Source organism: Varanus komodoensis, unplaced genomic scaffold (assembly GCF_004798865.1).
Source record: "Varanus komodoensis strain SLA01 unplaced genomic scaffold, ASM479886v1 scaffold38, whole genome shotgun sequence".
Classification (NCBI taxonomy): Eukaryota; Metazoa; Chordata; class Lepidosauria; order Squamata; family Varanidae; genus Varanus; species Varanus komodoensis.
Genome location: NW_025335909.1, coordinates 1,766,221 through 1,779,644, shown reverse-complemented (window position 1 = coordinate 1,779,644; position 13,424 = coordinate 1,766,221). Strand labels below are relative to the sequence as shown.

The 13,424-nt window shown below is 46.4% G+C and overlaps 1 protein-coding gene across 12 annotated transcripts in view; it reads left to right on the top strand.

Moving 5' to 3' along the window:
- Nucleotides 1-13,424, top strand: part of ARVCF (ARVCF delta catenin family member) — a 195,269-nt gene that overhangs the window by 92,220 nt on the left and 89,625 nt on the right. For all 12 annotated transcript variants that reach the window (XR_006415718.1, XR_006415719.1, XM_044440633.1 and 9 more), the window contains one exon: nt 5,031-5,638. Coding sequence is in view for 10 of the 12 variants with exons in the window: in XM_044440633.1 (XP_044296568.1) it covers nt 5,031-5,638 (608 nt within the window). In the remaining 2 variants the exon portion in view is untranslated. The remainder of the gene's footprint in view (nt 1-5,030; nt 5,639-13,424) is intronic.

The following is a 13,424-nucleotide window of genomic DNA, read 5'->3' as shown; positions in this document are numbered from 1 at the left end:
GAGGAAAGTCTCCACAGTCCCACTCCTGATTGGTATCCAGTGCCTGCTTGTAAAAAGATTTCCCATGTTCTGTCCTTTCACATCCAAGGTTCAGGGAAAGCTTGCTGCAGTAGAGACATTCATATGTAGAGCCACATTGTGTCAAGCCAGGCAGAGGCGTTCAGGACCCTGGACAGAGCAATACTGGCTGAGCAGTTCTCACTGACTTAAAGGAGGCTGTTGTCTCAGTACAGTGCAGAAAGCTTTATGAAAGCTGACTGCTCTGGTCCTGCTCTTAGTCCTTCCCATTCTCAGGAGCTGCCTGAACCCTTTAGAAGATCTTACGTTTGTTCCTACAGATTAAAAGTGATAGGATCTGCAACACAGGGTAGATCTGACTCCCAGGACACTGGAAGATTGCTGCCTCCTGGCCTGGATGGTCCCAGAGTGGGAGACAATTTCTTTTTAAATGGTTGTTTCGCCCAGAATCTTTCACTAAGCTGGTGGGGCTGGGTTGAGGCTCGAGAACATGACACCCGCAATTTGGAGTTATATATTGCTGTCCCATGCACCAGAAAGACTGAATCGCCAGCCCTGGCATTTCCATTCTGCAGTGGGATATTGAAACATTGGTACGATCATTGAATCATAGAGCACTAGAGTTGGAAGGGGCCAGGAAGGCCATCAGGTCCAACCTCCTGTTGCTGCAGGGCAGCAGTTTACAGCATCCCACTCAAAGGACTGTCCAGGTTCACCTTGAATGTCTCTCACGTGAGAGAGCCCACCACCTCTCCAGGCAACTGGTTCCACTGCCATATTGCTCTGACAGCAAGGAAACTTTTCCTGATATCTAGCCTGAATCTGGTTTGTTGCAGCTTTAGCTGATTATCCCATATCCTACATTCTGGTGTGAGCAAGAAGACATCTTGACCTTCCTCTTTGTGACAGCCTTTGAGGTACTTACAGAGTGATATCATGTCCCTCCTCAGTCTTGTCTTCTCAAGGCTGTGAACATACCCAGCTCTCTCAGTCTCTCCTCATAGAGCAATGTTTCCAAACATGGGAAACTTTGGACAAAGACAGCCTTGTGTTATCTGAATCAGGCCAATCCCATTATCTGCCTTCCTGGGGCTCTGCCATTCCTATACATTAAAGACTTTTCATCCTTGGTATTTGTGTGTGTGTCTATTCACCATATTTCATCTTTTGTATGGTGTGTATTAACTATCATTACAGGACCTTGTTAAGATAACTTCAATATTCAGTCATATCTGACCTTTTGGGGCATGTGTGTATCAGTAAGATGTGTAGAGAATGAATCTAGGAGGGAGCTGTTCTATCAAGTGCGGATATAAAGAAGAGCTGTCTCCCTCTTTCTCTCTTTTGTTCTGCGGTTGCCACAGAAATGCTTTCATTGTCCTCCTTTCACAGTAAACAGTCTTCCTGCCTTACAGAGCTGGGCTAACCTTCTTGTCCTTCTGGCTTCGGCATTCCTGTGCTGTGGTTACAGGCTGAAAGCTCATCTTCTAACACTTCAAGAAGTTAATTCTTTTGCCAGCTCAAAGCTTGTCTACTCCCAATTAGAAAAGCGATAGGGACATGGAAACATCCACAAGGGCTGCATGAGGAATCTGTGCATTTTCCACTCCTCATGCGGATCTGCGTCTTCGGCAGAACTAAATGCCCCTGGTGCTTGAACTTTCTCTCCACGGACTATGTGTGCAAGGTCCACATCCATTTCAGCACAGATTTAAAGCAGGCTAGTCTTAATTCCAGTTACTGTTGTTGTTGTGATGTGCCGTCAGGTCCTCTCCGATGTAGGGCAACCCGGTGAATGAATCTCCTCCAAAATGCTTTGCCCTTGACAGTCCTGCTCAGCTTTTGTAAATTCAATTATTGACATAATTAAAAACAGAAGGGCCTTTGCTGTCATTCTCACCTCCCTTGATCCTTGAGCTTGGAACTGTAGCCGTTGCTCCATTTTGCTTGCCGGGTGCCTGGACCTCTGGCCCGGAATAGCTGCATTTCAGAACTAGAATCCCTGTCCTTTCCTTTTGCACCAGTCCCTCTCCTCCTCAATGTCCACGGTTAACACGCTTCAAAATGCCATCACTGTAGTGTATCCATATCAGTAAATCCAGTCTGAGTGGTTTAGGTGTGGTTAGCTGCTCTCTAATTTCAGCTGGAACAGTAAAAAAAAAAGAATAGTAAAAATGGACCAGAGTTTGGGAGGACAAGCCAATTAGTGCCGAAAAGCCCCTCCGGATGTGGGCAGGCCTTCATAGCTCTCGGGGTAGCCAAATTGGTGTCATTAGCTGGCGCTGCCCATCACTCAGCATGCGATGCTGCGCAATTATTCCGCCGGCAGGTGATCCTGGCGTGCTGTTTTTACAGACTTTGCAGGACCTCATTAGGCAGAAGAATTGGTTGCTTGCAGATGTCTTGGGGAAAAAGATCCTTGCTGTTTGGGTGGGTTCCTATGTCCCTCTGTCAACTCAGTGCTAGAAGGATGTGGACATATGTTTGGAATCGCCATCCTCTAATGTCATGGAGGAGGTTGTTTTGCACCAGCTTGGCTAATCTGGCGGCTGAGCGATATTTTTTAATAAGTTGCTAGAGGTCAAAACATCTCCCCCTTTCTTGTTTCCCACAACTTAACTTTTGAACCACTGAACGCGCCAACTGCTGATCTTCCCATTAAGCGCCGCACTTTGATTCAAGCTGCGGACTGACACTGGTTACTTTTTCAGCTGTATGTTGATTTGTAAAACTGGCCCAAAAGCTTTTGATCTTCCTTTCAAGAATTTTGTTTTGCTTTGTTTTCCTTCTTCCTCAGTTGGTAGAAGTTAATATATTGATTTCCACTCATCTTTTGAACAGAGCAAAAATGAATGAATAGATTTCAGCTTTGCTCCTTTTATGGACAAGTCTTTTTTATTGCTGGTGGCTAAGTATCCAGAAAAATGTATTTGTTATTACTACTGTAAGGCTCTGTGGGATTTCGTATTCCCACCCTGGGTGGGGCAATGAAATGTTTTGGTATTTTTTTGGTGCATATGAAAAAAATAAAAGCCTGTTTGGGACTCAAGCCAGTCTCTATTGTGGGTAAAGGAGAGGATGGAGGAAAAAATGCACTTGGGACTAATTAGCTGATATAATTGTGGGCTGAAGGTTGCTGCTTGTCTTGGAGCATATTTTATCAATCAGGCTTATTTATTTATTTATGTATTTGTATTCACTTTATCCTGTTCCTCAGCCGAAAAGGCTCCCCATGTGGCTTATATATAATCAGTAAAACTAGACATTCCCTGTACACAGGCTTACAGTCTAGAAGGACACAGCACACAAGGAAGAAGGAAAGAGGAGGGAAGAGGAAAAATAGGGCTGGTCGAAGATGGTGCTGCCTTCCCTTCCCTTCCCATCTCACTCTGACCTGAATTGGCTGCTGGAGCTGATAGATGAGGAGGAGGAGACTTAATGGGGTTGTTCTTCAGCAGGTCTGCTGGAATGGCCGAGGCTCCCTCTTTCTGTTCCGTTAGAACAGCTGGACGCAATACAGCTGGGAGGGTAAAGTCCTGGTCAGGTGTTTGGGACCCACTGGTCATTGCGGGAATGGGCTTAGCGTCACACATTCCCAATGGCCCCTCCACATGCTCTGACCGCCAGAACAGGGCTGCAGCTAATCGCCAGAGGATTCTTCCAGAATTGCTCTCTTCTGCTTGCGCACACTTTCAGAACTGAAGGATGTGACACTACCATGCACTCTCACACACGCTCATGCACACTTTTAAGCAAAATTAGAGCGTGCCTCCCAAAGTTCTTGGTTTTGTCCACAATTTAAGGGTTGAATGATACCGTTTTATTTATTCATTTTTATATTGTGCACAGTAAAGGGAAGCTTTTAAACCAACAGGCGTGATAAGACAAAAGAATTGCTGGGATAGTAATGAAAGGGTTGTGTCGGTAGATAAGCATTTAAAGTCTCTATTGGTAGTTTTGAGTCAGTCCATCAGTCGATTGATTGATGGAGTCAGGGTGGCTGTGTGCTCCCCCTGGGTTCAGAGGGGCAGTCATGTGCCAGGGCTCTGCCAGACTTTATAGTGTGGGTCACCACTGCTTTCCCTGATGAATTTGCCAGCAGGTCTTCTAACCTGGAAGCAGCCTGGGGAAAGGTGCATCGTACGGTGCTATGGGTTTGCATTCTCCTGTATGGCATGGAATTGTGGACTTTAATACAGGCTACCATAAAAAAAGATAATGGCATTGGGAAAATGTGTATTTATTGCAGGATGTTATGAATTTCATGGACCAAGAGAGTGGCCGTTGAAGAAGTATCGAAAAGAATGTGTAAAAATCAAGAAATCCTAAAACACATAAGAGCGCGCGCGCGCGCGCGCACACACACACACACACACACACAAACACAAGCAAGCTAGTGCAGGTGCTGGAAGCTCTTTCGGCTCCAGGACCAAATTCTATTCTCTCAGCTTTTACTACCAGTAACAAACCCCTTAAGAGGGGCTTTTAGAGTGGATCAGGAGTGCCTCAGAGCTCAGACACTATCAAATGGTGGTTTGGGGAAAGGGCTGTGGCTTTCTTGAAAATGCCGGGGATGCTGCATTTGGTTCCCAGGCCCTGATATGCTGCTTGCTTGATTTAACCCTTCCAGATTTGGAGGACTGACTGCAGGGGTGGCTCTTTCTGTGTCTCGATTCACTGGCCTGCACTGGGCCTTGTAGGCCAAAACTACCTGGGCTAGAAGGAAGGGCGTGAGAGTGTTCTAAACAGGTGGAATGAGGACCCCACAGGTGGGGCCACAGGACGTGGCTCGGGAGGTTGCCAGTGGGGTGGGTGAGAGATGCCCTGAAGGTGCCCCTTGAGGGAAGTGGCTCTTGGTCACCCGCTGCACTGCCCAAAGAGCTTCAAAGCAGTGCGCACGGCATTTGGAGAGCACCGGCAACCAGGGTTCTCTCTCTTCTCTCCTCTCCTCTCCTCTCCTCTCCTCTCCTCTCCTCTCCTCTCCTCTCCTCTTCTCTCTCGCCGTTCCACAGGTTACAAAAATGGTCAAAACAGTCACAACCAGAACCGTGCGGCAGGTTCCCCTTGGCCCCGACGGCCTCCCTGTGATGGATGGCTCCTCTCCCATGGGCAGTTACACTGACTCCATAGACAGAAGACACATGAAGAACGGGGAACGGTACATCACGCCACAAGCTTCCTCCACCTTGACCCGGTCGTACAACAGCTACAATGACACCTACCCTGACGGCCACGAAGGCCAGTATCGCCCTTTCGTGGGCCACGATGGCTACGGAGACCTCCAGGAGAACTATGGGAGCTTGTCCCGCGGGGTGAATTATCGTCCGCGCTATGCCTACGTCCCTGGGAACAGCTACCGGCCAGAGGATGGCAGCTTCACTTTGCCGAGCAGAAGGGACAACTTCGGCCCCCTGCCCCAGCCCCAGGTGCCCACCGGAAGCAACGCAGACCTGAACCGCTCCCAGCCGGAACGGTTCCAGCCGGAGCCTTACGGGCTCGAGGATGATAACCGCAGCCTGGGGGTCGATGACGAAGGGTATGAGCTGGATCCGGAGTACTCGGTGGTGAACCGGAGAACATCGGCCGGAATGCCGGAGAGAGGGAGACCTCACAAGGGAAGGTAAGCAGTTGTGTTCCTGGAGTCACAGAATCATCGAATCATAGAATAGTAGAGTCGGAAGGGCCCACGAAGGCCATTGGGTCCAACCCGCTGCTGTTGCAGGACACCAGTTTACACCACCCCACTCAGAGGGCTGCCCGGTTTCTGTTTGGTGTTTGCCCTTCTTGGTGCAGCTGCTTTCGCTGCTATGGTGCCATGCAGTGTAATAACTAGAGTAGTGATCATAACAAAGGCCCCATACCAGTGAGAGCCCAAAGGGAGAGGGGATGTTTCGGCTTTCTGGAATAGGAAGGTGGAAGGGCTGCAGCTCAGGGCTCTGCATGTGGAAGATTTCAAGCTTGATCTTTGGTGCTTCCAGGAGGGCTGGAAAAATGGCTGCCTGGAATCCTGGCATGCTGTTGCCAGTCAGCGCTGAAGATGCTGGGCGCAGTGGCCCAGGGGTCTGACTCAGCTTCCTGTGGTCCATACAATCCATCGCCAAATATCCACAAACTGGGGTGTTTCTCAGAGGAATGTAGTTCATACGGGTCTCCCAGCCAGTCTGGAAAGAAGGTCTGACTGCCGGTCAAGTTTCTACCAGATCTAGACTTGTGGATCTAGAACTGTGCAAGGTGGAGGTGATATAAGATCAGGGCATCTAGATGGCTGCTGTTTCCCATGGTTGGAATAGCACTGGGCCTCCACTGGGGTTTCTTTTGGGTTCTTGGCACCAAGAAGGCATGGTCCAAGCAAGCGAGCTTTTGTGCTTCTAGGGAAACTTCTGGACTGATTTAAGTATACGACGTACATTTAAGTATACGATGATGCATATAGAAACAGAGCGAGTCAGAAGGGGCCTCCCGGGCCATCTAGTCTGACCTCCGGCACTAGCCGGCTCCGCTCATGACATGCCCACCATGTGGACGTCCAGCCTATCCTTGAACACCCGCACCGACGGGGCCTCAACGACCTCTCATGGAAGCCCATTCCATACCCTCGGGGTCCTAAGTGTCAGGAAGTGCTTCCTGGCATCCAAATTGAACCGTGGCTCCCTGAGCTTGGCTCCGTTGGAGCGCGTCCTGCCTTCCTCTGCAGGGGAGAACAGGACTCAACCCACCTCCGTGTGACACCCCCTCACGTACCTGTATGTCGCCAACATATAAACTGGAGGGGATGAAAGAGCAGTAGATTGCCATATTGAAGACCAATTTAGATCTCCACTATGTTTTTCCTAATTCTTTGGCCAAAAACATATAATACTCTATTGACTTAAGACATTTATTAAAATTTGGCAGCTAAACCAAACCAGTTTAAGCAAACTAAACCAATTTTCTCTCCTAGTACCTATACATTCCCATGTTTAAAGGACCGGAGATGTCCCACCCCTTAGAGAAATTATTCCATGACATTTCCGCAGAGCCAAGTGACTAAGAGCGATCTTGCCCTTCTTCTTGCATTTCTTTTGACGACTCTCTTGTCTTCCCCATATTTAAACACTATCAAGGAGCTTTGACAAGCAATTTAATTTGAATGTGGCTTGCAGAAACATAAAAAGGCATGTGAAAGAGGTAGCACCTCTTCACCGTCTTTAAAAATACTCAAGCAATTTTTGTGCGAATAAATTAGCCTTCGTCTTTCATTTCCAAGCAGCCTCTGACAAGAAATAATGCTTTCTGTTTAATGATGAACCCCCAGAGTAATTAGCCTTTGATTAGATTTTTATTTTTTTTAATTCTTGGCTTTTCTTTCTTAGAAACAAAATCTGTGTTTAATGAAAAGCAGTAGATTGGATGGCACTCAAAACTAACAGAATAAATATGATGACATCACTTGACTGCTGATGAAGCCCTGTCTGTCGAGTTGACATGCTCGACTCCATCTTTGTCTGCTTTTTAAAAAAATCAGTATGGTGCCTTTTTAGGACTCTACAGCAGGAAGGTATAGTGGTCAGAGCAGCTTTCTCCAAACATGTATCCTCTAGATTTCGTGGATGACAAATCCCCTCAGCCTCATGCTGGCTGGCAAGCATGGGAGCTGCTGTCCACCGCATCTGGAGAACATCAGGCTGGGGAAGGCTTGGTTAGGGTGTTGGATGGAGGAGGGGGAGGCCTGGATTTGGATCTGGAAAAGAAACGAGTGCAAATGGCAGGACTAAGTGCAGGGAGTGGATGGGATGGGGGTGTTAACACATCCGGGGGGTGTTTTCTTTAAAGCCTGAGGGGTGCCTCTCCTCTTCTCTTTATTATTCATTTATTATTATTTCATTTCCATTCTGCCCCATAGCCAAGGCGCTCTGGGTGGTTTTCAACAGTTGTAAAGCAATCTTTCCCACCCTCAGGACGTGAGATTCTGTTGGCCTACATCACTGCCTGTTGGTCATGCTGGCTGGGGATGATGGCATATACAGTTCAACATCTTGGAACCCAAGGTTGGAGGAGGCTGCCTTGTAGGACATAGCCCAGTGGAAGAAAGAGGAATGTTAACTCCTCATTAACATTAATAATTATTAATTAAATTATTAGTATTAATATAATATTATTTAATATTACTTAATATAATACTAATATGATATTAATAATATTAGTTGTTGATAATTAATTAATAGGATGACACCCCTCTTTGTTTCCCCACACTGTGTGTGTGTGTGTGTGTGTGTGTGTGTGTGTGTGTACATACATGTACCTCTGTAAAACACAGGGTTGCCCTGGTCTTGCCAATGTATGGGTGCATGGTGCCATTTTGATGGCATAAGCGCTCACGCCCCGATCCCCCAAAATAGACCCAAAACTTGCCTTTAATCTCAACATGGGATGTGGGAACCAGTCTAAATGCTTTCTTGCATGTATCCAGTGACTTTGGGAGCACCCTCTAGAAGGACCTCTGGCTGCAGGAGACCTGGCTTTGCCACATTCCTTCCGCACAGCCAGCTGTGCCTCCTGCCGTGTCTGCATTTAGTGCTGCATTTTTCCGATTTACTGTTGCATCCCTGCCCACTCCTGATATAAACTGCTTTGCCTCAGATATCTGACCTGAAGAGAGAGCCCAGCGGCTTTCCTCCCACTTAGAAATGTGCGAGGGAATCGATTTCAATAGGCTTTGAAAGGTTGATAATTCTGGCAATAAAGGAAACTCAGCCAATGGACGAACAATGCAGCTGGTGACCGGCAGCTCCAGCATTCACTGTCGGAGCATTTAAAAACTGAGGTGCAGCCTTCTCCTCCATGGGAGCTTGATTCATTTTGGAAATATGCCACATAGCCTGGTTCTCTCTCAGCTGTACTATGATCATAACAGCCTCTCTTCTTTCTGCTCCACCACCAATTCTTTCCTGTTTTGCAGGAAGCTTTGGGGAAAGAATCCCATCCCCACCATACAATATTCATCAGCGTTATTAGGAGCAATAATGCATTAATAAGTATTAATATTTAATAATGCAATCACACTGGATTATGGTTGCTTTATTACTTTTTTTTTAAATCAATTGACTGCCTTGCAGGGTTACTCTTTTAGCTATCTATCTGTGTTAGAGAGTATGCTGTGTGTCTGGCGTGCTACACTGATTTACACTAATGAAAAATGCAAAAAATAATATAATGATAACCAAAATAAGAAATACAACCATACAGATTTCAAATTATGTAAACATTAAAGATATGAAGGAGTCAGCAGTAAAGTGTGTAATCAGAGCAACAGATTTAAAGATTAAAAGCCTAGATAAGGTACGTCTTACTTTGGCTTCTAAATGGGTACATAGGGAAGACGGGGATGGCTCTCCCTGGAAAGGCATCTCACAGAGAGGATACCGACTGAGCACACTCAGAGGCAAAGATGTGCAAATCAGCAAAACTGAAGTTTTATCCATCTAATTTGTTTAAAGTCCTCTCATTTGTATCACACTCTGGGCAGGCCAAGTTTTTCGGAACAATGCATGTTGGATTTATTATTATTATTATTATTATTATTATTATTATTATTATTATTATTATAACATTTCTATGCCGCCCCTTGCCGAAACCTCGGGGTGGCTTACAACATGATAAAATACATTGAAATACAATAGTACATAATAAATTACTATTAAATATAAAAATACAAAAAATACATTGATTTACAAATACAAAATTAAAATTATCAGTATAAAATAAAAATATAGGAGGAGAAAGAGAAGGAAGAAGAAGTTGCCCAGGCCAGATCATATGTTTTAACAATTGAAATGATGTTTAAATAAACCAAGCCTACAGTCGGACGCATTTCGGGGCAATCTGTGAATCCCATTGCAAGCTCAGAAATGCAATGACTTGGAGCTCAGATTCCATCCAAGTCCTCCTTCCACCCTGAAGGTGGGAATGGGCAAATTCAAATGCAGAATGAACTGAGATTCCCATGCATCTCTACAGGGAAGGCTCCTTCCCTGGCCAAAACCCATCACACCACTGTAGGCTGGTGGGAGCTCCAAACAGGAGCATTTCACACTGCTTTGCTCCGAATCCCCTGTATTTCCAACTAAAACCAGTTGCGCCATGTGCCTTGGACTTCAGAGAGCTGCTGCCAGTTAGAGAGAACAATGCTGGCAAAGACACTCTGACTCAGCACCGGCACTTTGAGATGCCATAAAAATGCTGCTGACAGCATGCCTAAAAAGAAATTACAGTTCTTTGAATACAGCCTCGTCATGCTCTACCCAGTGGCGTGGCCACTTTTCCCTGTCCTCGGGGTGTAACATTCTACCTGCTGGCCATTCCAGCAGATGGACGAAACCTCTAGTCTCTTTGCTAAGGGGAGCTCCCTGTTTCCTTGTATACCTGATTTGGATAGGTAGCTGGCTGTTTGCTCCTCTCCTCTCCTCTCCTCTCTCTGCTGACCCAATTTCAGAGAATGTGCATTTGAATATAGATTGGAAATGTATGGTGGTGGTGAGGACAGAATTGCCTTTCAGAGAGCTTCTTGAAATGCAAATGAATGCACAAAAGCTGGTTTCCTGGCAGTCCATGCATTACTGTGTGTGTGTGTGTGTGTGTGTGTGTGTGTGTGTGTGTGTGTGAGAGAGAGAGAGAGAGAGAGAGAGAGAGAGAGAGAGAGAGAGAGAGAGAGAGTCATGAGTGCAGAAGAACATAAGAACTCTGGTGGAACCAAGAGGGCCTATCCTGCAGATGAGAGGCAGGGAACATGTTTCAGCTGCAGGGCTGATTTCCATCTCATGGAAGTTCTCAGGGCTGTATTCCAGTGGTGAGCAGGTCCCGGGCAAAGTGCATGGGGCAAAATACCCCCAGTGCCAGCATGCTTTAACATAAACCTCTTAGTCTTAACAGCTACTGCTGGAGAAGCAATGGGGTCTTTTCAAATGGGGAAAGATCTGTGCAGAAGCTGTGAAATCATTGAACGGCTGGCTCTCAGGGTGGACAGGACCAGAGAGGAATGGTGGCTCCAAGACTGCCTGCCCCAGTTTACACCAGTAGCCTATTTCATATGGTCTCCAGCCAGATGACTCTGGGAACCCTACAGCGGGGCAAAAAGGCAGTTTTTTCTTCTGCCCAGCCACTGCCACTAAACACGGCATGTTGGTTCTGAACATGGCGATCCCAGAAAGCCTTCTCACCTGATGACGATCGATAGGCGTGCCCCCTATGGTTTTTGACATATCAATCAATAGTTATGGTGCAGTCACATCCCCATAAAACGGGCACAAACAGGACAATAAAAGCATAGTCATTGAAACATATGCATGATTACAGACACACTCTGAAAAGCATAAACAATTAACAACGGATGTGAAAGAATTGTGCAACCGTATGACCGAAAAAAAGAGGTCAAACATTAACTTTGTCATTGGCTGATTTACATTTGCCATATCATTTCCATGAGCTTCCACGGCAATTTCTTATAATAGGGATGAGTAACATGTTTGTATTCTTCACTGAGAGGATTAAAAAGCAAAGTTCTGTGGGTTCGCTTTTTTCATCCCACAAGGACAAAGCCAATCTTCGTAGGAGGGAAGGCTCTAAAGATGTCTAATCTCCTTCAGACAGCTGAACTAGCTACAACCCTTCATTTTTATGCTCATTTTGAACCTTGTTAAATATCATTTTGGGGCTTTTCTGGTTGCTCTTTCCTTAATAGCTTGCAGAACTTCAGGCCTAAGGGCAGATCAGGGTTCCAATGTGGCTTCCAAGATTTCCCACAAGGCCACACTCCATTCCTTTTTCCCAGGGGAGGCTCCAGTGTCAGTGGTGTTCTGCAGTGCTTTTCAACCTTTCCACAGTGGGGGACTGGCAAAATCAGGAAAACCACCTTGGGGACTGCAGAGGGAGAAACAAAAAGCCCCATACTCTGATTGATGGATTGATTGCATTTATATAACCACCCCAATAGCCCAGAGGGATCTCTGGGTGGAATATTACAGTATTCGGTGTATTGGTTTCCAAACGCAATATGCAAACTCTCCAAAACAACCGGAAACCGAGCAACAAAAAAGGCCAAATACCAACATTGGCACAGTGTGGGTCCCAGCTGACTCCCAGCAAGCTCTCCCTCCCCTCTCCGCCCGCCCCCCACCACCCACAGACCAGCAGGAAATCTCCTGCCGACCAGCGCCAGCCTGTGGACTGGTAGTTGAAACCCACTGGGGTAGTAGGCTCGCACTGTTGAACCCTCTCCCCTAAACAGGTTCAGTACCATGGACAGCTCCTTCCAAGTCAAGACTGCTGCCCCACAGTTGGCATCACCAGGCACTGCTGCCTTTTTCTCTTGTCCCCAATTTTTTGGCAAATCTCTGCTGTTTTGATTAAAAAAAAAAAACTATTCTAAAAGGTTGACATGCCCCTGCTAATGTTTTGTTAATTAGAGGGAGAAGCTTAAGCTAAAATGTCTCATTGCCCCCAGCTGCCTCTGAAATATGCCAGCCAAGAGGTTCTCGGAAATGAGAATCGGCCCTCGGGTGGAAGGACATTCTCCACCCTGTTGATAGTGAACTTATGCTTAAGATACTGAATTCTTAAGCAGCCCACGTACACCATTGCAGCCCCAAAGGGAACTTGTCCGCAGGCTTGGGGAGCTCCTAGGCCTACAGAAGTATAAGAAATCTTTGGTGGGGGGATACCTTGGCGTGATCTCCAGATAAGTCACTTCCCGCTTCCCTGCAAGTGTGTGGACACTGAACACACACTCTAAGTCCCTGTGACATAGCAATCCCAGCTCCTTTCCTCCTAGGAAGCTGCAGGATCCCATCTCCCCCCACTCCCTATTGCACCAGATTTACTGTCTCCAGGCCTCGCTTTCAACTGACATCGCTCCTGTTTCATCCTCTGCCTTCTGTCAAATTCACTGTGCATTTTTATAGCGACGTCTTTCCTGGGCTCATATTTCTTCATCTTCCTTCCAGCTTTGCCAAGAAAAACCTTCCTCCTCTCTTACTCCTGCCTGCTCAACAATGCTTGTTTGTTCAGCCCCGTCGCTGATCCATCACATGCTTAATATTCTTCATCTCCCCCCACGGAGCTAAAAATAAACAAGCCATCCTTCTTTTTGTTTGTCTGGTGCGAATAAGCATTGCGGCCCATGTTTCTCCCCGCACCCTCCAGTCCCTCAGCTTCCACAGGATGAGATTTCCGCCAGTTCCTTCTTCAGCTCTTATTCCAATCTCCTCCCCACATCCCATGTTTTAACAATCAATCTACCTTCTTTCTACCAAAAGCAGGCCATGAAATAATCTTGAACCTTTTACTTCTGGAATTGCCCAGCTGAGCAAACAATTCCACTGTTTCAGCAGATTTGCTCGATGCTGAAGCATATCTTTAAATACCTTTGTTTT